The 25,618-nt window shown below is 39.3% G+C and overlaps 2 protein-coding genes across 7 annotated transcripts in view; one reads left to right on the top strand and one right to left on the bottom strand.

Annotated features, from left to right (window-relative positions):
* si:dkey-183c6.8 (protein O-GlcNAcase) overlaps positions 1-20,679 on the top strand; it is a 40,473-nt gene extending 19,794 nt beyond the window's left edge. For 5 of the 6 annotated variants that reach the window (XM_041218438.1, XM_041218429.1, XM_041218475.1 and 2 more), the window contains 4 exons: positions 585-676; positions 1,836-2,034; positions 15,507-15,672; positions 19,749-20,679. In XM_041218438.1, coding sequence (XP_041074372.1) covers positions 585-676; positions 1,836-2,034; positions 15,507-15,672; positions 19,749-19,885 — 594 coding nt within the window. In that variant the 3' untranslated portion in view covers positions 19,886-20,679. Of the gene's footprint in view, positions 1-584; positions 677-1,835; positions 2,035-15,487; positions 15,673-19,748 lie in introns of those variants that run through there. The other variant, XM_041218448.1, reaches the window with a different exon arrangement.
* Positions 20,680-23,770: 3,091 nt separating this feature from the next.
* Positions 23,771-25,166, bottom strand: LOC121326357 (N-acetyllactosaminide beta-1,3-N-acetylglucosaminyltransferase 4-like; the record flags this gene model as incomplete). The annotated part of the gene is made up of 1 exon (XM_041269607.1): positions 23,771-25,166. A coding segment is annotated over one exon (966 nt), but the record flags the coding sequence as incomplete, so codon positions are not given.
* Positions 25,167-25,618: the final 452 nt, after the last annotated feature.

Raw genomic sequence — 25,618 nt, 5'->3', positions numbered from 1 at the left:
AAACATATTTTAAGAAGAAACAGTTTGAATAACTGCTGAGTTCCTTGTGTACCTTAAGGGATTAATTATTATTATTGATAATATATGATAACAGATATAGTATGGAGTTCCAAGTAAGATGCAAGCTGAATTTCACCCACCTGAAGACAGAGAGGCCAATAAGCCCACTCGTGGTGAAGCTTGTTGGTAGTTGTTACTTGTGGAGTGGATGTCAGCTTGTATCATTTAAAGCCCTGTTCAATATTCTGTATAAATCAGAGAAATATATGAAGATCTGTTTTAAAAAGTAGAGGGATTTCTGAATTTCTGAAGTTCTCTGACTGTGTAAGTGTGCCCTTATAAAAGTAAAGCCATATAATGTTGCAGTTTACCATTATATGGTTACCATTTATCATGGTTTGCCATGTTTCATTTTGAATATGTTTTATCGTAGCTCTCCTGGCTTTTCAATGCCTGCTTATTATTTTACCATGCTTGTACTTTTTATTTTTTGTCACACTGTGCTTTTGTTTTGTTTCTGTGGTACAGTCTTCACTGGGTGTCCTTGTGGAGTGACTCTGCCTCTTGTCTCCGTGCTGCTGCAGGTGGAGCTGTATCGAATCTGCAGACGGCTTCACTGTAAAACCAGAGACAGTCCTGATGCCTCGCAGTGCCACCCTGACCTCGTTGGGGACAGGTGAGTTCAGGGCTGGAAACAAGACTCCCATTATGTAGAGGTCCTGATCCACTCCTGGTTTTACTGCCTATACTCTGGCTAATCAAGCACATATTAACCTGGAATGGATGAAACTGCTATGCCATAAGAGTCTTATTTCCATTCTTGGCATTTATAGGATTCAGACATTCAGTTTATTGTTTTGTTTCAGGAGATGCAGAAACTAAAGTGTGTGTGTTAATACCCTAGGGGTTCTGATAAGACTTTAAGCATGTTGTTAATGCAGGTCATTGTAAACTAGTTTTAGACCAAGTCTCTTTCATTGTATTTATTAGTTGCTTTTTTAATGTGATTTCTGTATTCTGCACGATTTCAATGTTTAATAATCACGGTTGATCATTTTAAACACGTACTAACTCCTGTGATTTATTCCAAACTCGATGCTTGTTCGCAAAAAAAAAAAAAATTCAACCGATTGGGAAAATTAGAGGTCAGAATGTTGTCCATTTTGGACCTTCCTACCTTTAGTCAACCTTTTACTGAAAAACTATTTGTGCTAGAGACTTGTCAGGCGTCAATTTGGAAATTGATGATTCCAAAAATTATATTAAAAACACATAAAAGTTACTTCTTAACAACGTTTTTGACATTTGACCTCGGGGTGAAACACCAGAAATGAAAATCTTCCATAGAAAAGTCAGTGTCTCTTCTTCTCATTTCCAAAGTTATATCATTGCTGTGAAAAATATAAAACCTTGCCTCTCTCCCTCCATTCCAGTGAATGTGCCGTGTTCTGTAAATGACTGGAACAATCAGTCAAACAAGCTTTTATATAGTCATTTTGAAATGTTTGAATAAAAAACCAATGGCTTTTATCCTCTTAATGGAAGCTGAAGTAATACTGCACGGCATGTTCTCACATGGTATCCAACGTTTGTCAACCTTCTCTGGCCAGTGTTACCACCAAGATTTACCTCCTCGATGAATTTGCATGAATTTGATTTAATACGGTTGACTTCTTCAGGGTGAAAGTACAAATTAGTTTTTTTATTTATTTATTTGCTTGGAACAAGCCTAAGGACTGCGCTTGGTGTAAATGGGAGCGGGGGTCAGGTGTTAAATTCATTGTGAGTGTGCCGGTGTCTGTCTGACCTCTCTCCTCTCTCTTTGCCTCTGGCAGACTGCTGGGCGCAGCCCTGAGTCTGAGCCCTGAGTACTGCTTTGTGCTAGAGGAGGAGGAGGAGCTGTGTGGCTGTGCCCTCGGAGTGCTGGACATCAAGACTTTCCACAAGAAGTGTGAGGCCACCTGGCTACCGGCCATGAGGGAGAAATACCCCAAAGCCACCGCCACCACTGCCCCTGGCCGGACACTCGCACAGGTACAGTGAGAAAGACACAGGACTGGTCAAACTGCCCATTAAATTAAACCAGTACCACAGGGGACACAGTTGTAAATTAACTGGAGATACACTTAGGACAGAGGGAAGGTGGCATGTCTCCACACAGAGTGATGAGGACCCTCCTTAACAAAGTTTTGAGAGTAGGGGCGTCATTTGCTATGGGGCAGCCCCCCCCACCTTGGTTTGCCCCCCACCCAACAATCTTTATGTTCCATTATGTCTTCCACTTTTTGACCTCCTCCCAGACACCTAATATAATCATATCAGTGGTTAAAGTTTTCTTCAGAAACAACGTTTTTAAACATCATTCCTTTCTAATCTAATCCGCAATGAAGTCGGCGACGGTTGCTATGTGATGTAATTGCTCGCGCTCAGTCTCTTGGCGTCGACGACTTTCATTCATTTTTGATTGATAGTTCATGGTTGTCCAGTGATTTTTATATTGACAACACAGAATCACATTGCATTTTATTATTTCTACAATAGCAGAATGTTAATGACTCCATGATGAGTCAAAGGGAAATGTCTTGTTTGCCACAGCATGTGGAAAACGGAAGAAATGAAATGACAGTGAAATAACAAGGAGGGATTGACTTGCAGAAGAAACTGTTAATATTGCTTAAGACCAGGTAACATTAATTATACATGTATGCTCTAAAGAAGAAGTTAAGATAGATTTGAAAACGAGGTTTAGGCTCATGTGTGGGGCTGTGATGTGTACTTTTGGGTTTCAGTTTGACCCTATTTCGATGTTGGTCTTGTAATTTCTTTATATTCCGGTTTTCTTTAAAAAATATCATTCACACAGCCCATCCTTAGCTTGATCGGTGTGAATATGGCATCATTTAAATTATCAGTAGTATTATATGGCATTGCAGTTCTCTCAGAATATCATTTAAACACCAAAAAAAAGGAAAACTGCAGGAGTGGGTCTTTAAGCTAGCGCTGTGGAAAGCTGCGCTGTACTTGAGAGGTGTGGCATTGCGAGGATAGTTCTGCTGCTGCCTCCTCGCTTTTGAAGGCCCAGATGTTCCTCAGCTGCTGCTGCGTGACCCAGGGGAGTGTAGTGCTCCATTTGCTTTACCTGTACATCCTGCTTCTTATTTTCGCTGGTGAAGATGTGAGCCAGGATGATTGTTTGATATTGCTAGAACTGTGGGCTGCACTGCTAGTCTGCCATGTCGAGTGGAGCAGTTTCTGTACATCCAGTGACCTAATCCAATATGCCTCTTTTTGTGTATTAGTTGTCTTTTAAAGTGTTTGCATCTCACAAAATAATTTCATAAATCGTAGCTGTTGAGTACTTCCATTCACTGTGTACTGTAAATTAGGTCTCAAATGTACAATTTTGAAAGAAAAACTTGGTACTGTGAAGTCTCTGCAAGCCACGCTTTCAGGTAGTGTACTGTATGCTGCTTCCCCTGTTTACTTTTACCCAACAGCATGTTTTGGCCCTGAAGTGTTTTTTGGTATTGACAGTGTCGACCCAAGGGACTTTTCTGACCTGAAAAAAGAAACAAGGACCAGGAGTCACAAATGGAGATTAGACAAAGGGGCATTCAAAGCAGAAAATAGGAGGCACATTTTTACACAGAGAATTGTGAGGGTCTGGAACCAACTCCCCAGTAGTGTTGTTGAAGCTGACATCCTGGGATCCTTCAAGGAGCTGCTTGATAAGATTCTGGGATCAATAAGCTATTAACAACCAAATGAGCAAGACAGTTTGTAAACTTTCGTATGTTCTTATTTTAAATACATAAGTCACAGCTTGTCAAGATGTGCATGGTGAAGTGCAGAAAGGGAATGTCCACACCAGGGTCAAACAAAAACCGTGGCTTTATTATTTGAAAAAGCCATCGGTCAAAAGAATAGTCATCCCTGCTGCCAACAGTGGTATCAGGGGGAAAGCAAAAGATAATGACTCCTCTGTCTGAGAGCAATGGCCTCGTCCTTCGTAAATTGTCTTATGTTCTTAAGTATAGAGACACAGTTTAGCAAACCATCCAGTAGAAACATCTGTAGTTCTAAAGATGTAGGCCATCTTACCCTGTCTATTAGAAACAGCTAAAAGATTAAATAAATCCCAATCTAGTTCTAGAAAACAGGACTGGTTCAGTGTTGTAGTGGTATGCTTCAGTGGGTAAAACGAGCTGACGTGTTCCTGTGTGTAGTGTCTAGTTACTTTGTCTTTTTGTGCACCTGCTGTGTAACATGTGCTGCTTCAGTTTAGCTCATCGATGCAAATATATATAAGTACCGGCCCAATATTACATCATCTGGTAACGTTGACAAAAATGGCAACTTGGTAATTAAGTGTTCCCCTTTCCGTATGTATGTTTACCATAGCGGTCAGGTACTGGCGTGTGTCACTGTGGATGCAAGTAATATTGATTCCCGGAGACTCATCCAACTTGGTGGTCGGCACTAATTTTGCAGCAACCAGAGTGATCATGCTACCCGAGTCAAGTAGTACCATCAGCCTTTACTTTTACACATGTTTGTCTCCCCCACTGAAAGAGCAGTTATTACAGGACAGGTATACGAAAAGCATTGCCAGTATCAACCTTCCCCACATTGCACTGCATAAGCTCTTCTTTGAGCAGACAGTGGGCAGCAATATGTCCCGGTTTATCACAGTTATAGCAAATGACTGGTCGGGGGGAAGAGTTATATTTCTGCCATTGTCCCGTACTTTCTGCTGCTGTCTTTTTCTGCTAGTCTTACCTTGTCCGCTAGTTCGCCAAGCCCTGGAGAACTGGGATCTTTCGCCTTGTAGTCGATCACCTGACCACTGTGAGTAGAAGTGAGTAGTTCTTCAAGATTTACGATTATACTGTAAATACAGTATAATCGTAAATCTCGAAAAACTTCTCACTTCTAAATCTGTTGTAGTCATTTTTGTATTACTTTAGTATAAATACATGTTAATTTGGATTCATATGTTGTTTTTTCTGACTTTATGTGAACGAAAAGACACACATTTGCCCGTTTTCCCATTGGAAATAGTGATATTTTGAAATATCACTGTCCTGGTCACAAAAGCAAAGTTTGTGGGGAATAATAGCCATTTTCTATACTTTTGAGGCATAAGCAATTAGGAAATAACACTTACTACCCAGGAACAAAAATTGTGTTACATAGTGTAATCAATATAGGGTTCAAAACAGTTTGGGTTCTCATTCACAATCCAGGTTAATCCGCCAGAAGGGTGGTCAAAACAGTAAAAGTCATACACAGTATTTAAGTCTTCCTTTTCTTTTTTAGTTTTTAAATCAGTATCTCTTACCAGCACTTCTGTCTCTAACACAACTTGTACTTCCTTTTCATGCTGTGACCCAGCCCTTTTATAGGTGAATAATTACGTCTGATTCTGAACAGGTGTGGCTGATATGCCCTTGGCACCTTGCATTGTGGTGGCCATTTTGTGAGAATTGTAGTCCTTTCCCTGCTGCCATTTTGTGATGGTAGAAAGTGCTGTCAAAAGCTCTGACGTATTTACCATCTATAGCCACACCATTTGCTTTATCACAATATAAAGAACAATAAAATGCCAATTGAATTCATTTGAAAATCTTCGTTGTGCATGAGTGCAACATATTGAAAGAGGAACATACGATAAGATCATGAAAAATAAAATAATTTAACCTCTTACACTTGATATACACCTTCTCATGTGACTATGATAATTCATTATTCAGTAAAATATAGATGCAATGCAAAACTGAGTTAAAATGTGATGCATACAATAATAAAAGTTCTTGCATGGACGATGAGAAGAAGGTGGGCAGTAACAATAAGTTTTTTTTGTATGATTTTAACACTAGAACTGCCGGATTTTCAAACCTAGAATCATCACATGGTTCACTTTTAACACTAGAACTGTCAGTTCTATTCACGAACATCACATCTACCATTTGCATTGCAGAAACACTGTATTTAAATGGAAAATTAAACATAAAAGGCTGTATTTTCAAAATGAGCGCATATACAGCACGACTACAGTGAAAAAATCTAATCAAATACATTTCAAAAGAAACAGGTATTTACATGTAAATGGGTGTATGTACACATAAAACTATAAAACTGAAATCATTGTTTCGAATACTATATAAAAAGAAAATGTAACACTACTTCCAGTATGATGGCTACATTGTACTCTATGGAAGAGCGTACACGTCTGTCAGCTGACTGTCTGCACCCAGGAGCTGTGTTGTAAACACAGACGCAGTTCCATTGAACACTATTGTGTAAACATGTGTAAACTGGTACATACAGACCCGTAAAACTGATTTTTTTTTTTTTTTTTTTTAAGTAATATAAAAAATAATATGGAATATGTTTCATATTAGGCATATACTTTGTGATTCTACCTGCCATTTGAGTTTACTGTATGCATCTGAGTGCAGCTTGCTGTATTCCAATCAAAATGACTACTTTTAAGATTAAATATTCCCAGTTACATTTGTGGAACAAAACAAAGGATTGATGTCTCCCAGCTACAATGAAAAATAAGCAATAGGCTTTCACTGAGTTTGCATCTTGACAAATCCACAGTCATAGCAATCTCTGTCTCGTAGTCAGTCTACAAACAAAGGCTTGAAATAATTAAATAAATAAATAAATAAATATATATATATATATATATATATATATATATATATATATATATATATATATATATATATATATGTGTGTGTGTGTGTGTGTGTGTGTGTGTGTGTGTGCATTCCAGGTTTCCCAGGATGCTTAGAACACATCAGTGTAATCTGGCAACAAATTCAATCAGCAAAAAAGGAGAGGAAAGAACTCCATATGGATTTGGCTTTTCCATATGGTTCGGTGCCACATGAACTTCTTTATTCAGCATTTGATTTTTTCAGCGTACTGATGACAATAACAAATTTAGTGAAAGCCTACTTTGCAGATTTGCAATTTAGTTTTTCAACTTCAGAATTCAGCACTACATGGCAATGCCATGACAAGTGTACCATTACCATTTCTCTACTGGCTTTTACCATGTCAATGGAAGTAATTATAAGGGCATCAAAATGGGTAATGGGAGGAGAACGCTTGGCTTCTGGAATGCGATTACCACCAGTTCGAGCATATATGGATGACATGACAACAATGACTACAACAGTAGCCTGCACTAATCGGTTATTGGGCAAATTAACCAATAACATGAATGCAATTCAAGACCACTAAATCAAGGAGCATCTCTATAATTAAAGGTAAAGTAGTAGACAAAAGGTTCTACGTTAATGGTGAGGCAATACAAACACTGTTCGAGAAGCCAGTGAAATGTTTAGGGAGATGGTACGACGGGGATCTAAAGGACACAGTTCGTGTGGGAGAAGTTAGACTACAAGCAGTGGAAGGGTTGAAGAGCATAGACAGCAGCGCTTTACCAGGCAAACTGAAACTCTGGTGCTTTCAGTTTGATCTACTGCCAAGACAGCTGTCGCCACTGACTGTGTACGAGGTTTCTTTGACAACAGTTGAAAAGCTGGAAGCTTTAATCAGTTCATACGTCAGGAATTGGTTGGGAGTTCCACGCTGCCTCAGCAAAGTGGGACTTTATGGTAAAGGAATACTGCAGCTACCAATCTCTGCTCTAACCGAGGGGTTTAAGTGCGCCAAAGTCTGACTGGAAATGACATTAGTAGATTCACATGACAAATGCGTAAGGGAGGCAGCACCTGTGTTGAAAACTGGAAGACAATGGACGGCAAAGAAAGCTATGGAAGATGCTAAGGCTGCCCTTCGAATCAGAGATAGTATCTGACAAGTTCAGCATGGAAAAGGAGGTTTTGGTCTCGGTTCAGCTCCTCCTACATGGCATAAAGCAACCCCGGCTCAATGGAGGAAGCTGGTAGTTAATGCAGTGCAAAAGCAGGAAGAGGCTGCTTCCTAGGCCAATCGGGGAGAATGGATGAGATGGGAGAGTGTGGAACAGCGCAAGATCGGCTAGCAAGACCTATGGACAATGGAACAGAGCAGGATCAGTTTCCTCATCGGATCAGCATATGATGTTCTCCCATCACCACATAACCTAAACCTCTGGGTGGGTGAGGCTCCCTCATGTCCTTTGTGTTTATTACCTGCAACATTAAGGAACATTTTGACAGGATGTAAAGTGGGTCTTAGCCAAGGACGGTTTACTTGACGCCATGACCAGGTGCTGCGATGTTTGGCCTTAGCATTGGAAGACAAGTGTAACCTGACCAATAAGTTGCCACCAGTTCCATGAAAGCATTACACACAAAAGACAATATTCCTCCATCCAGGAGAGCAACCACCAAGAAAAGGTGTTAAAACCAAGCCTCGCTCAGGACAACTGGAAGCTGCTAGAGACTGAAAGATGCTGGCAGATATTGGTCAACGGCTTATTTTTCCACCTGAGATTCCCACCACTAACCTTCGACCAGACATTGTCTTGTGGTTTGGATCAGCACACCTTGTTCATCTGGTAGAGTTAACAGTGCCATGGGAAGATGTTGTGGATGAGGCGTATGAGAGGAAGAAACTTCTGTATGCTCAATTAGTTGCTGAAGCGGAACAGTGAGGATGGAGAGTCCGAGTTTACCAAGTGGAGGTGGGTTGTTGAGGATTTGTGGCACACTACAATCCGGTTTCTCAGAGACGTTGGGTTCTTTGGCCAAGAGTTGTGTCGCACAGTGAAGAACTTATCTGAAACGGCAAAAAGGAGCAGCAACTGGTTGTGGTTGAGATGGAAAGATTCTGCATGGGGATCTCAAGCACAATATAAAGAAAGCAGCACTGATGTACAGGTAAGTAAGCTGGGCTGAGCCTAGTGGAGGATCGAGGGGGGTGATGCTGGGACGTCAGAATCACTGTTGAGTCCTCTTGAGGTGTCGTGGGCTAGTCAACGAAACACTGAGGATGGAAGGTGCCCATTTGAAGACCCCAGAGATGTACCCTATCTCAATCCAGACAGTTGTCATGCTGATGCGCTGGGGAGACTGTACTGGGTTGATCCCCGGAGCCAGCATCGCAGCCTTTGTGTGTGCTGATGCGCTGGGGAGGCAAAATGAGCTGATCCCCTAGCCAGCATTACATTTCAACAATGAACACCAGACAGAAGGATATCTACATCATCAGATGAAAAACAACGCAAATGGATGGAGATGCAGATGGATCACATTAGTTTACTGCAAAGCTACGTCTTAGTTGGTGCGTATCTTGGCGAGAGCAGAGTTCAAATCAATATGAAGTTCAAGCTCTACTCTCATGTAATGGAAATCTAGGAGGAGGGGGCGTGTCTTGTTTGTTGCATTTACAAAAAAATATATATATATATCTTACACTATATTTTAAAAAAATACATGTATTGTAATGCATGGGTCACATTGACCCACATGGCGGTTCTAGGTAGAAGTGTTTATAACCTTATAATTTTTGCGATTCTGGTTATCAAACGCCATCAAGATATTTAATTCATATATTTAGAAAAAGTCAAAAACGGACATATACATATTATTTACAACAGAAGAGTAATTGACATTTTAAATGCAAACTGGGTCAAATTGACCAGCATCGCAGTTCTAATGTTAAACAACAAGCAGCTCCAAATGCAGTTTAACTGTCATATTAACTTTGTATAATGTTTGCAGTCACTCTGAGTGAGTTTCTGAGTGCTGTTTATCTATCAAACAATGGGCTTCACTGACATTTTCATACAACCAGAGTAAGGTGCTTCAAGCTATGTTGAAATTGCCAGTGTAACGGTGCGAGGCTGAGCGTGAACCGGCGACCCTGCACATCGCAAGTGTCTTGTCCACAATGCAAACGAGCCAGCCTTGTCTGCATCCATGGTTTTCAAGCTTTTTAACTTCATCTCATCTGACTGATGGAACAGAATCCATAATAGCAGTGTATCACAACACTGCCTGGTACACTCCTGACTCTTTAGCCTTACCTCAGTTCTCTTTAACCTAGTATAATAGCAGATACCATGTTAAAATGTAATTTGCTGTAACATCTTTCTTTCAAAACTCCCATCTGTATAGCTACTGGATGCGAATCTCAAATCCCTTTAAAGTGCTCTACATGTCTTTGAAGAACAGGTGGATATCTAGTGGGGTCAAACAAAGAAGGGTCCACAAACCAGCAGGGTTTAAAGCTTTGAGAATAACACAAGATGAAATGTTGATAGTAAATAAGTTGAGTTTGAATCTAAAACAAAACTGAAGGAGTGGGTCTTTGAGCCAGCGCTGTGGAAAGCTGCGCTGTGCTTGAGGAGGTGGCATTGTGAGGATGGTTCTGCTGCTGCCTCTTCACTTTTCCCACATCAGTGTTTACTCTAAACACTTCTTTGAAGGCCCAGGTGTTCCTTGGCTGCTGCAGCGTGACCCGGGGGAGTGGAGTGCTCCATTTGCTTTTCCTGTACACCTACTTCTTACTGGTGAAGACATGAGCCAGAATGATTGTTTGATATTGCTAGAACTGTAGACTGTACTGCTAGTCTGCCATGTCGAGTGGAGCTGTTTCTGTACATCCAGTGACCTAGTCCAGTATGCCTCTTTTTGCTGCTTCCCCTATGTTTTTTTTAACCAACAGCATGCTTTGGCCCTGAAGACATCATTGAGGTGGGGAGCGCAGAGAGTCAGTAAGGGGGGCGCAGCTATGACTAAAGGGGCAGTCCTGTAAAAAAAGAAAACAGTACTTTTTGTTAAGGATAGAACATTTTAAGTAAATGCATAAATGACAGCTACCAGTAGTTAATCCAAGTTCTTACCTTTTAAATGAGCTTGTGGCAGGGGAGAACAGAGCCCTGCACATGAATAGAGCCCTGCTGTAAAATGTATAGTTTATGCTTTTTAACACGGGTGAATGTATTATGATTTCAAAGGTATAGTTTTGTATTAGTTAAGATTAGTGTTTTGCTATGTTATTGTTTTGTTGTGGTTAGTATTGATTTAAATATATTTTGTGTTTATTTAAAATACAAAGTGTTTGTGTGTTATTGTTTGGCAGCATGGAAGCCCCATCCCACAAAACCCTGTGTAGAAATTGACCATCTCCTGAGTTGACTAATTTCTTGTTAATAGGAAGATGGTCACCAGTATAAAACCCTACAGTTTTCCCTGTTTCAGGGTGGGTGTTTAGAGTGGAAAGCGTTTTTCCACGGGAGTGGAAAAGAAATGAAAGTAAAACTAAAAACAATTGCTGCTTGTGTAGGAAGCACAATGTTTGTTTAGTTTGGTGGATTGTTTTTGTACAACCTTTTATTTTTGCTCTGTGAGCAGTGTTTTATGTTTTAAATATTTATTTTATTTTTGTTTATAAAAACGATGCTGCAGTGCACATTTCACCCAGTACCTGTGTGTGTTGTCTGTCAGTATCTGGTCTGGGAACGTCAACAATGACGTCACCACTCAGCCACCTTGTCACAGAGCCATTGACGATCACTCTAGGACTTGTACAACCGGGAGAAATTATGTTTTGAAGTGGCGAGTGAGAGTGAAACTGCATTGAACAGAGCTGAAATGACAGCTACCAACTGTGGGGCGATAAGTGTAAAATAAACAAACAAACAAAAAAAAAACACTAATGTTTTAACAGTTGTTTTTTCCCAGATTTAATGTAAATCATGTATTTCTTTCCCCAAAGTCCAGATTTAACAAAATACATAAATGTTAACACATTCTTAAAAGTCGGAATGTAAAGGCAACTCTACAGCATACAATGCCAAATCAGACTCAACGGGTGTGGGCTTGCCTGTTATCTTCAAATTAGCTGGCAATATATATATAATTTTTTTTTTTTTTTTTTTTTTGGTGAAATCCCACTGTCACGTCTGCTGCGTTCACAGATTTTTACGTACTCTTTTTGTTTACTCTGCACACACTCTTAACTTGGGAGACGTTAGGAGGACAGAGATGTTATAAACTCCTAGTGGTTTATGTTCGAGCACTGGACGAGCTTGTATGTATGTCCATATATCCCCTATTTAATCAAGAAAAAACACTCAAGACTCATTCATCTGAAGTTTTACGAATCGGAGCAATGCTCCTTCGCTTTATTAAAATGCTTTTAATATTGGAAAGGTAGTTTGCGCGTACCACCAAAATCCATAAACATGCAATAACAATTAACGGTTCTAAGTTAGTTGCAAATTCAGCATTAATACTTCAATTGGCATGATACATCTCCGTGTATCAGTGTAGCCACCGGGCCAGCTATACACACGCCAATGACCTCATACACTTAGATGTATTTGTGTAGCCACCGGGCCAGCTATACACGCGGTCTAAAAGCACCCACTTCTATATTTCAGTTCATTCAATATAATACTCTCAAAAACTAAAACATAGTTTCAATACCTTATAGCAATGCAACCAATACATGTGAGATATAATATTGTAGATAATATGCTTACCTCCTATTATAAGGAAGAGTGGCGTGAACAACGGAATCAGAATTGTCTTGTGGATATCTGCAAATGATGGACCACATCACTGCCAAGCTGAGTCTTGATTGTGGTGCCTCATTGTAAAAGACTTGAGGTTTTATAGGTTTTGGTCTCCATTGGAATACATGGAGAGACTTAATCAAGTCCAATTATTAATTTGTTTAGACACTTCTTATCTTTCTTTGGCACGCATCAGCCTAAAAATTTAGAGCCATATGCCAACAACTTTTCAAGATATGACACCTGTTCCAAACACTTGACCATGATCTCATCCGCTCATTTCTCGACCCCTCCTTTATCTAAAAAGTTAGGTGAAACATAGTTCACAAGACCCTTGCTATTTCTTTATTTTATATGTGCATACAAAGAGAATAATGTTGTTTTGAATATATGTTGTTTAAAAGATATATAATACTATTAGTTATAATTATATTGATTATATACCTGGTTTCTAAGTATATATTCCCTCATATCATCCTATTTTTCAAAGTAGTTTCCTTCTCTCCTTACAGGTGTGTGTTTAGCAGATATTATAGGGAACCTCCATCTTATGTTTTTCTAATATAGAGTTTCTCTTCATGGATAATCTGTTTATTTTTTATTTAAGTGTAAGATTATAATGTCTCTGTCCTATGAGTTTCTTAACAGCATGAACTCAGCTGAATTGCGGATGACCTCCTATTTTTTTCAGCGGCACACAAATCAGCTAAAACCAGTTTGCTAGTGGCACACCAATCTTCCTAATTTCCAGCGATGAGCAATGTTTCCCACCTGTACTAGCTCATTCTTTCCAGGCAACTAATTTCCTAAAAGATAACGGACTAAGTCCATTCCTAAATTAACTCCCCCATCTTCTAGGGTGAGAAGATAATTTTCTTCGTTGCATTCTAACCTTGACGCTATAATCCTTTCCTGCTCTGCGTGCCAAATATCCCTCCCTTACCAGCCATGGTTTTTTCTTAAAAAAACAGGCTAACAGAAAGTTCGGGAAGAAAGGTCACATAAAGTTTACCTTCTCAAAACCTATCCTCTAACCTGCATCATCTTTTTAACTCTAAGTCAAACTAATCAGTTTACTCCCTATAGAACACGAATATTAACTATTTTAAATGTGAACCTATCTTGACGAGAAACAGTTTCATGCATATTATTGTAACGGGCAGTGTTAAGCATATGGTCTTACACGCACAAATTGTTTATAGTAAAAAGCAAGCATACTATATAAACCCCATTTCATACAGCAACATTTTCTTAGGCTAAAAGGGTGCTATATATTCAGTTCTGGGAATCAAGCCTATCTTGATAAAAAAAACTGGCCAATTGTATCAAACTATACCAGTTTCTACTTTTATATAAAGAGAATACATAATTTTCACAATTACTGATTAAAACAGCATTAAGCGTTACTTTTGATTACACACTTACATAATTTTCCAAACTAAAGATTATACAAACACTACAAAGGGTTATAACACATATTATTGCATTAATACATTTCATTTTTAAATCATCCAGTCCATGTCCAGGGTTTCAGCTCGCTCCCAGCAGGACTCCACTTCGGTCTCAGGCTTAGCTCAGGTTGGCTCCGCGAACACGACAATAGGCTCTCGAATCCATCGTCTCGCATCACAGGTGTGAGTTGCCATGGCCTTGACTTTGTACCTACAAGACACTTGTACACGCTTAGCAGGGACACCTTCCTCACATTCTAATTTTCCCAGATGTGCCCATTTTACTAAGTGACCCTTTCACAACTCATGCATTCAATCCTCTTAATATCTTTTGGGTTTACATTTAAATGAGAGAAAGAAACTCCTACAGAATCGTTGCATTCAAACAAAATTCTACAGTGTTTAGCCAAATGACTGCATGCCGGACAAAGTCTGGGCCCAGTCACTGATGACTTGCTTTGGCACATATTACATGCACAAATAACAAGAGGATTATGTTTTAATTTGTGTCAGGGTTACTTCTGCACCATGTACATCTGTATACATTTTTACTATACATTTCTTTCTGGTCATTTTGCAAGGTATGCCTTCCATTCAGAATACTGAAGAAGGCCAAAACTCACTGTTATTCATATTTTCTGGTATCCAATTACTGTTCTGCCTCACATCATCAGTTGGCAGGCACAATACAACTGAATCTGAATCAGTTGATGAACCATGAGCCTTAGCTACTGAAATTCTCCATACAAAAGATTCAATGTTTTACTGACCAGCCTAGCTGATTCAGTGTTACTTGCAACACCAGATTTATTTTTTTCAGATTCATTTTTTTAGATTTAATTGCTGAACGATAATGTTTTTCAGATGGGTAAATGTTGACTTGCCAAGTTTAAAAAAAAAAAAAAAAAATAATTTATTGATTTGTTAGAAACCCAGAATTAACATGTCAGCTAAATGTTCCCTCGCTAAGTTAAAAAAAAAAAAAAAAAGATGTTGAATTTGTGATACACTTATGTATTTAGGTAGATCTGGACTTTTTGGGGTTAAATCTAGGAAAAAATAATTTCTAACGTTTTAATATGTATGTTGGGGGAAGGAGTGAAGGGGCGGGCGGGGGGCTGGTGCGATGCAATTGTATACTTTAAAAAGGGGTACTGCATATAAAAAGTTTGCACACCACAGACCTAGGGGAAGTGTAACAGATTTCCTGAGAGTAAGGTATGGAAACTTTAACTTCCTTTAACCTAAAAGTACCAGATATAATATTTTAAAATTAAATTCGCATTGTGCATTTAGACCCATGTTGGCTAATAGTAAGTGCAAAACAGGTAAGATTTATGGCTGTATTTATTTTTGTTAGCTACAATCACTTCAAAAAAAAAAAAAAAAAAAAAAAAAAAAAAAAAAAAAAAATATATATATATATATATATATATATATATATATATATATATTTGAATAGAGCAGATGCTGCAGATTAATAGTGTATGTGTGTACCCCGTTCTCCCAGTGTTTCATCCTCTCGTTGGTGAATCTCTTTTGCCAGACTCTGGTTCTCTTTGCAGGAAGCTGTTCTGTTTTTCCATTCTGAGAGGCCCAGCTACCCAGACTCGCTGCTCCACCACTTTCCTTCCATGGTCCAGCTGGACGTACTCCCCCCTGACTTGCTGCTGGACACCAGCGTGACCCGAAGCCTCGCCACCTGCCTGCTCTCGGCTCTCAAAGCGAACGGTAAGGCAGGCAGAGAGCAAGTGATCAAGTGCACACTGTTTTGTTCTGCATCAATTAGAGGGGGGCTTGTTTTGAAGTCTTTAACAACTTAAGACGACCAAGTTAACCGTATAGTCAATACAGAGGACACTAGTGCTGCACAAACCAATTATTCAGATTTGAGCTCTCCATAGAAATCAGGTGCTGACAACCAGGCCTGGGGCATTGGGCTAATTTATTATTCCAAGTGAAAGGAGTGGAGAAACAGCTGCATGGATTGGTGATGATTTTATTGGACTTTGGAGAACAACAATCCACACAAACCTAAGCAACTGTTTCTTCAGTTATTTCACTTGGAATGGTAAATTAGTGCAATCAACACTAGTGACACTCACCTGTGGAGAGCGTGATTTGAATAATCAGTTTGTGTAGCTGTAGAGCAGTGGTGCACAACTGAGGCCATGGAGGGCCGGTGTCTCTCCTGGTTTTTGTTCTAACCATACCATAATTAGTTCATTGGACCAATTTAGCTTCTAATGAGGTCCAATAAAGTACTTTAGGATGCAGTTAGAATAAAAATGTGCAGGGACACTGAGTTGTGCACCACTGCTCTAGAGGACACACAGTTAAAATTCAGTGGACTTACGATAGAGGGTAGGAGACAGTTCTTCACACAGAGAGGTGAATGTATGGAATGGATTACCTTGTCATGATGTTGAGGCTGAATCATTGGGATCCTTTTGTAAGGTTTAAAAATTAAGGTAAACATGTAATTCAGCTACTTTGATATGCTGTAAGGATGAGACCAAACCATGCTTCAAATTTTAACAAAGTTTACCGTTTATTCATCCCAAATACCCACATTTACCTGCTATATTGACCATCGTTGTTTAGATACGATACGTGCCACTAGCATTAACAGAGATAGGCAATTGATCAGATTACCTCAACCCTGGGGAGACAGCCTCAGGTGATACACAGATGATCCAGATCTGGTGGTATGTGTGCTTCTCTGTCTGTGTGTGCTTCTCTGTCTGTGTGTGCTTGTCTGTGTATGCTTCTTTGTCTGTGTATGCTTCTCTGTCTGTGTGTGCTTCTCTGTCTGTATGCTTCTCTGTGTGTGCTTCTCTGTCTGTGTATGCTTCTCTGCCTGTATGCTTCTTTGTCTGTGTGTGCTTCTCTGTCTGTGTATGCTTCTCTGCCTGTATGCTTCTTTGTCTGTGTGTGCTTCTCTGTCTGTATATGCCTCTCTGCCTGGTATTTATGTTACGGTTCATATGTAAAATCAGTACGTCTATAGATTGACCGGTAAATGTGTTGATTCATCAGCTCAGCGGTAAATCTATAAAATAACCGGTATATGTGTAGATTTACCAGCTCAGTGGTCAATGTATAAAATAACTAAGGAGATGGTAGTTATAATGCTACAGCATTTAAGGTTAATTCGGAAATAAAGTGAAGTCAGGGAGCTGACAAAAAAAAATTCAGTAAGATGCGTTACGTACGTGGGTGAATTTATTATTTTATTATTTCTTGAACTCCAGCCTTAGGATTTTTTTATTATTTAATTAATCTTTCTAAACTTCACTGCATCACTTCTTGCAATATTATTATTATTTTTGTTATTATTGATAATAATAATAATAATAATAATAATGTACATGTAGCAGAGACCATGTATTAATGTTTATTCCTATATACAGACATGATTAGAGACAGATTTCTAGTTTTATTTCTAACGATTTGATCCTCTTTGTCTTTTGCGTTATATAAAAAAAAAAAGAAAAGCACTTTCCTGATTTTATTTTAAATAAAAATGACCATAGAGCAAACATTAGGTATGGTGGTAATAACATCTCTTCAGTAAAACTCATGCCTCTACTAAGTGCGAGTTACTGTAAAACAAGAACATTTTGCGAGCAAGAAATATTTGCTAATTTCATGTTTATAAAAGATCTGCAAAATGAATGTGCCGTGAAATATATCATTCATACATGTGCTGTACATTCAAAGAAAAATAAGTGCAAATATTTATTGCAGCAAAATGGACAATAAGCGAAATTAAGTTGCTGCAAAAAAAATCCTGTTTTGCAACCGTATTATTCAGTTGAACTCATAGAAAAAAGCATAACCTAAATGCACGCATGTTTTGCATTTCAGTGAGAATCATAGTGTGCTAATTCATTTTGTTGGCAAACCATTATTTTGTATTGTGAATTGTTGTTGCCAGACAGTGATCTTGGATGTAAATAAGATATTGTTTACTACCATCTCCTTAGTTGTTTTATATATTGGCCGTTGAGCTGGTTAATCTACACATTTACCGCTTAATCTGTAGATTTACTGATTTTACACATGAAACATAACATGTATACTCTAGTAGGCTCAGGGCACACGTGACAGTTTCTGTTATCTTAGCTATTCAGCTGTTAATCCATTCAAGTGCAATCAACCACAAGCTACTCTCTTTTTATAAAGATTTGAGACCAGTGGGCTACTAGAAACTGGGTGAGCACTGATGGGCCTACTCTCATTGGTACTTTTTCTTTTGTTGCTGTTCGTCTGAGCCACAGTGTTTATGTTGAAGAACCACAAAACCATCAACTCCACCCATCCAAACAAACTACACAATGGCCTGAAATCTCATCCCTCCAGCTCCAGGATTTATAGGAGGACAGTGCTAGTCTGTAGTTTATTTGTGGAAGATCACAGCTAATCTTGTATTTATTTTTTTGGTGTTTTTTTTTTTTTATTTATTCACATTTCCCAGTAAAATATACACTTAACGTACAAATGTCGAGTAACAGATTAAGAGTCCCATACGATTACGTGAAAATAACAAAAAGTTACATTAGAAAAATACTATCTAGCTATACGTAGTCATTTTAATTTACATACATGGATCATGCATAGCATGGAGTTCCATACAGCACTGTACATATTCCAACTGTGCTTACATGTACATTGTCATAGAGATGTCATACTTAAGGCTGCATTTTTTTCAATGATTTGACAGTTTCTCTGAAATGTACCCAGCTGTTCAGATAAACTAAGTGTTGGCCGTTTTTACTCATTAAAAAAACCAAAATACGCACAAAATTTAAATTTAATCCATAAAAATAGCAATAGCAATTTTGCTGCACAACTTGGCTATTTATTTGTATAAAAGTATATTGAAGTTTTAACATGTTCACCGAGTTTAAGAATTGAATGTTAAAATAAGTAACGAACAAAATGCGCTGAGCCGATAAAGAACCTTGTAGAACACACATGTGGCTCTTTTTTAATGCCTACCCCATTACCATTAAAGACTGTACAGTACTTTTGGAGATTAGTCATGACTTCAAGGTAATCTTGCATTTTACCCCTGAAAATACATTTTACTCTCTCAGTGTTAAAATTAGAGGGTAAGTTACTCCCAGACCCAAACCCTTATCTGGAGCGCTGAATATACCCATTGCCATGTAATATGTAGTTTCCCGTGAAAATCCACATTTCTGAAAGAATAGTGTACCTACACATTTTTTATCACTTGAAAATAAATATAGTTTGCCTTATGGACGCACTTCCTGTTACACTACGTTTAGAAACCGTGCAGCCAGTTACATTTGGTACAAGTTAGCATTTACTGTTTTTCAGGTAAGCATTTAAATATTTAGGAACATATGTTGTATAATAACTAGAGAATTACCAATTTTTGAATGTGACATTGCAATTTTTCTGCTTTTACTCATGAAATATCTTGAAATACCTATTGTAAGACCGTGAAATGCCATGAAATAATCCATTTTTTACGTGAAATAAATACAACCCTAGTTATACTGTCACTGTATAGAGCCTATTTATATCAATGATATGGTATGTCAGCATTTCTTTAGTTTTGCCTGTGAACTGCTGTAACTAGCACCATTTACAGATGAATATGGTCCAGTATGTGCACAATGAGGACACGCACATTCCTCTGGGGCAGAGTCCACATCATCCAGTGATACAAATAGGTTGAGAATCGGAACCCATTTCGACATTGAAAGACTCGAAACGTTTGTGTCTGAAGCTTCTGTTAGTATTTCTGAAGTCAATGCTGTGCCCCTTTGCAGGTTCCAAGGGTGTGTTTTGCGAGGTTCTGCCTACGGACCGGACGCGACTCGAGTTCTTCACCAAGCTCGGCTTCCTGGAGATCTTCGGCAGTGATGCACTCACGCGGGAGGACATCGTGCTGGGCAGGTTGCTCTAACACTCCTCTCTGGGGCAGGACAGGCAGTGCAGGCAGACAGACCTGCTTCATACTGCACTGTACACAGTCCTATCATGGTTACTGTTTGGGTTGTCTGTAACCCTGCTTGTTTGGCATACGTTGAACTGACTGGTTTCTGAAGAGCCAATAATGTAAACTTGCACACTAAAAGACACTGAAAGACACACACAGACACACTAGACAGGCACACACATGCAGGGCATGGACACATATAGATACACACATGCTGGAGACAAACATTCATACATAAGGCAAAAACACAATCGAGAGACATACACACAAGACAGATACATACACTACCTTCACCCCATAGACACACAGCACGCATTACACAAATGCATAACAACGTCTGGATACTCTTCTGGCAAGAACATTTGGTTAAGGTTTGTTTTGTGGCTTCTTTGGGAGACCGGATTATGCTAGCTTCACACACAGAGTCTGCATGCCAACGAGACTTCTCCCAACAGGGAGATGTTCCTTTCAGGACAGAATTAACAGAGCTACTCAACTCAAAACCAAACCTGGAGAACTGGTGTTTTGGGTTTACAGTGTGTACTGTTGTCTCTAACACTGGGAGAATGTACAGTGGCTTTATGTTTTATTTTGACAGATGAGTCTTTTTGTTTAACGTTCTAATCGTTTTCTATATGCCTCTAGTCTAATCAGTCTGTGTTTTGAACACTGCTTGAAATGCATTCAGAGGCCAAGACGTTCATGTTTGACAGAAGCATCAAACCAAAATTGTATATCATTAAAAAAAATAAATAAAAAAAAATAAATAATAATAATTAAAACATTGACTCTTGTGCACCAGGTTTTATGTGTAATGTGTTATCAGATGGCTTAAATAAATAAGACACTGGATTCAGGGTTTCATTTACTTCTGAAACGTTCCTCAACTGAAATACTGTCTTACAGAAGAAGAAATGCAACGTTACAAACACATCAGCAATACAGGTTGGTCATTATGTCTGTAACGCTAAAGCTTATATTTTAATTGTTGTATTAATAACACTACGTAACACAATTTTTGTTCCTGGGTGGTAAGTGTTATTTCCTAATTGCTTATGCCTCAAAAGTATAGAAAATGGCTATTATTCCCCACAAACTTTGCTTTTGTGAACAGGACAGTGATATTTCAAAATATCACTATTTCCAGTGGGAAAACGGGCAAATGTGTGTCTTTTCATTCACATAAAGTAAAAAAACAACAACATATGAATCCAAATTAACATGTATTTATACTAAAGTAATACAAAAATGACTACAAAAGATTTAGAAGTGAGTAGTTTTTCAAGATTTACGATTATACTGTATTTACTACTGTATAAACTACTCACTTCTAAATCTTTTGTAGTCATTTTTGTATTGTATTTTGAGGCATAAGCAATTAGGAAATAACACTTACTACCCAGGAACAAACAAAAAAAAAATTGTTACATGGTGTAATTGCTCTACATCTTTGAGAAAACAGCGAATAAGCCAGGAGAGCTGTGCTTAACTGGTAGGATTAAACCAGCCTCAGATTGTCACATCTGTTTCTGGTTTTAACTGCCGTGTTTGGGTGAGTGTTCACTTTGTGAGGCTATTACTGCTTTATTGCAGGATTGGTTAGGAGGTTTATGCCAGTGATGTATAAGAGCTGAGGATCCCACTTCTGACAACAGTTAGCTCTCAATTACTCCCAGGCGTTGTTTATTTACAACCAATTGAACTTTGTATTTATTTAGTGTTAATATGAATATGTTGTAGGTGTGTCCACAATAGAGCTGTTATAGGGCAGCATTAGTAGACTGTAAAGGTTTAACCATACAACCAGTAAGAGAAAATACCAATTCTAAACTGCAGACATACCATTTTACTAAACATTGTAATTGAATACGGTCAGCACTCGCATATCCGACCCTATACAAATTTGACTTTAGTGACGGTTAAACGCGTGTGATGCACATCTGATTATTTCCTGTTGGCTCGTTCCAACCCTTTTCTGTTTTTTTCGGGAACACAAAAAAGATGAAATGTCAAAAATACATAGCAGAAAGGACTGTGTTTTAAAATAAGTACCTCCTTTCCAGTCTGACAGAGAGCAACGGCTCTGTATGCTGTGCCCCGTTTCAGGCCCTGGCATACTGTGTTCACAGGAAGAAAAGTTGGAGGCAGTCCAAACTATTTTTTTTGTCTTTTATGGGGTGAAGTCCCATGGTCAAGCCCTGTCTAAGCAGCAGCTGTCCAAGTGGATCACGGACACAGTCAGGACTGCCTATGAGCTGGCTAACTTGCCCCTTCCAGAAAAGCTCACTGCCCAGTACACCAGGGGCATGGCAACCTAGGTTCTACAGACTTAATATCGTGGATCCTCAAAACCTTAGTTTTGGAACTAGTGTTAAGGGCGGCTTCTCAGTTGACCCTTACAACACGACCTAGCTACTAGTTACCGGGGTTCCTAATGGTAACGCACAGGGCAGCCTCTTGGCTTAGCCTTGTAGCATTCCATTCGTTCTGCAATCTTGCCTTTGCAACAGCTTTGGTACACTCACCCATTTGGTAATGGTTACATTTCGTAATTGAAAGGGAACGTCATTGTTATAACCCTGGTTCCCTAAAATAAAAATGCAACCGTTAACCTTCAAGGTCGCTGCATCTATGATCGCAGTAGGCTTGAAGGAAAAATTACACTGAGGTCTGTGAATGCAGTACTTTTGTGCCCTCGGGGCGGCGCTGTGACTGTGTCACAGGCTCAAAGAGCAGCATTAGTGTACAATTTTCTGGATTTGTCCTTTAGCGGTAAATGCCCATTCAATAGTGGTTACATTTCTATTTCAGGGAACCAGGGTTATGAAAAGTTTTACTATGGTAAACTTTTATAAGGAAACAACCATCATGTATTCCTGTTTTGAATATACTGTGGGATACATAAGTTACTGGTTAATTGTAATTACTTTGAGTAACTTATTACATTCTGGTATTATTATTATCTTTTTAATCAGAAACATGTGCTTAGTATCTGATTTACTTTTTTCTACCTTACTAGCATTTAAACTAAGACTGTGGCCAGTGAAACTCATTGTAAAACTGTGTTTGTACTGTTTATGTTATTATAATACATGGAGAACGATAATGTCCCTATAAACGCTGGTGTTTTACAGTCTTATTGTACACAGTATAACAATGTAATTTTCATTTCTTTCCTGTTTTACTATTCTGTGTTCTGTACGATTAATTATTGCAGTGTCTGACATACGCAAAAAAAAAGAAGCAACAGTGACAAATCATGCAGAGTAGTTTAATAAATGGGGAAAAGTAGAGGATACAAAAAGTGTATTTACTATACATAAAAGGGATGTTGGTAAATTTTCAGAGCTTGAAAGGTAAGCCCCTATGGGCCTCGATTCCAGATTGGTCCTAGAACAAGTTGCACACACGGTGCATAATCACAGACAACAACTTAAGTAAGACATCTGTTTAGTTGCAACAGCAAAGAATATAATACTTAACCAAGCGTAAACAATGAGGAGATTTAGCATCTACTGTGTCTGTTTGTGTCGGTGCAGAAACAGGGAATCGCCTTCTGTCGTATAGAACGGTAAACTGAAAAATAGCAAGCTGATTAAAGGAGTGCTAACCAGTGCTTTCTAAATCTATCATCAGAACATTATCATTTTATGGTATGGTATTCAAGTGATCTTAACATTCTGTTTTTAACTTCATTTTGGGAGGAACGACTGTCCCAACCCTCTTACCTTGACAACACACATTGACCCCTCACATACAGAAATGCTACTTCCAGCCCCCCAGTAAACTGGACAGAAACAGACCCGCTCCAGCAATGGCAGGCTGGCTTTTGGAAACCTGTAGTGGGGGTGAGCAATTACACATACCTTCTGTATAATTCTACAGTTCATCTACACAGTGCTATAAAAGAATTTGGAAAATTTAATGACTTAATGTTTCACAGTGCTTTCAGGTTTCTAAAACATTTTCAAACAGTAATATTATTCAGTGAATATTCATGCAAATGCAAGAAGAAAAATAAATAAAAGGACAATCCTGATCAATAGTTCTTCAATAATAATTTTAAAACAATCCAAAGTAAAAACCCATTACATTAAAACTCCACACGGTGGGGGGGGGGGGGGGGTGTATAGAAAACCCCTTTGGCTTTTTACACTCGGGAGTTTGGTGCGGATGGCAGCAATTTAACGGTCCCTGTAGGACAAAGGCCAGATGTAGGACAAAGGCCAGCCCTTCAGATCTGCTGTAGCACACCATGGCGAAACAGTCCTTGCAAATTCTCCTAACCAGGGCAGCTATGCCCCAGGTGCTTCACAAGGCTCCACATGAGGTACAGCTCATTGGGCAGCACCCTGTGGACCACCATGAGCTTCTTGTACTCACAGGGTTCAAAGGGTAGGTCCTCATATGTGATGAAGCCTGGGTGGTCCTGGGCTGAGATATTGGCCGCTTGGGCGCACATCCCCACATATACGTCGTCAATGGGGAACAGGTGAACCCTGGCAGAGGCTTTGCTCAGGAGCTGGATAGACTCCCTCGAGAGAAGGTACCCTCCGCCCCCGATATAAGGCGGGTAGGACTTGCCAGAGTACATAGACATGGGGATGTAATACTTGTTCCACCAGATCCTCACTGGGTACCAGTTTACAAAGGCCTTCCCCATGTAGAGCTTTGGGTTGGAGTTGCCCTTGAGGTATCTGATGATGTTGTCAATGTTGACAAAGACATCATCGTCGCCCTTCCAGATATAGTGCGCCACAGCAGCACAGTCCTCTCCAAACCAGCGCCAGAACAGGTACTCCTTGAGCGTGACATTGAAGAAAGACTCCTTGAAGCCCCACTGCAGGATGTCTCCATGCTCTGAGCTCTCCTCTTCCAAGATACCGCCTGCCACCTGGTTTCTGATCTGCGCCTCGGACTCTGCAAGGAGGAATACCCTCTTCACCTGCTCACCCCCCACTGTGCCCTCGCGCCCCCAGGTGCTGCGGATAGCTGCCCGTCGGTCTGCGTTCTCGGCCAAGGATTTAATGGCGATCAGGAGGAAGAAAGGCTTGTCACCAGAGCAGCTGAGGGGTCTCTTCAGGACCGGGTAGTGGCGCTGGTGCTGGTGCTGCAGGAAGGACCTGTGCAGAGCTGGGTAGGGTAAGCAGTTCAGGATCAGCAGACAGGACAAGAAGAGGGAGAGGAGAAAGACTGACTGTTTCAGCCTTGGCTTACCATGGATCAATTTTCTGAATATATCTGTAGAGAATTAAAAAAACAAAAAAAACACAAGCATGGTACATCAGAAAAAACAAACACACATAACAGGTCAGCTTCATGAAAATATCATTATGGCCTACATCCGCAGCTTGAATTGTAGAAAAAGGATCATTAATGACCACTAGTTTAATCGAAGTGGAGTACCACTGTGATGGGATGAGATGTGGTACACCTACTGTTATGGTCTATCTATATCCATACCTTTTCACTTTTTCAAACCATTTAGTACCTAGTTCTTGGCTGAAATGACAAGTACTCTCCCTTGTAAAAGTATACCAGAGTAATTCTGCAATTTTACCATGGTTATACTATGCATTTACCATAAGTTTACAATGGTTTTCTATGTGTTTAAATTTGCTTTACCATACCTCCCTGGGCTTTAAAATGTTTACCAATGGTTTTACTATAGTGAACTTTTATAAGGGTGATTTATATGAG

The sequence above is a fragment of the Polyodon spathula genome, chromosome 2 (assembly GCF_017654505.1).
Source record: "Polyodon spathula isolate WHYD16114869_AA chromosome 2, ASM1765450v1, whole genome shotgun sequence".
NCBI classification, from domain to species: domain Eukaryota; kingdom Metazoa; phylum Chordata; class Actinopteri; order Acipenseriformes; family Polyodontidae; genus Polyodon; species Polyodon spathula.
This window is presented reverse-complemented; position numbering and strand designations above follow the sequence as displayed.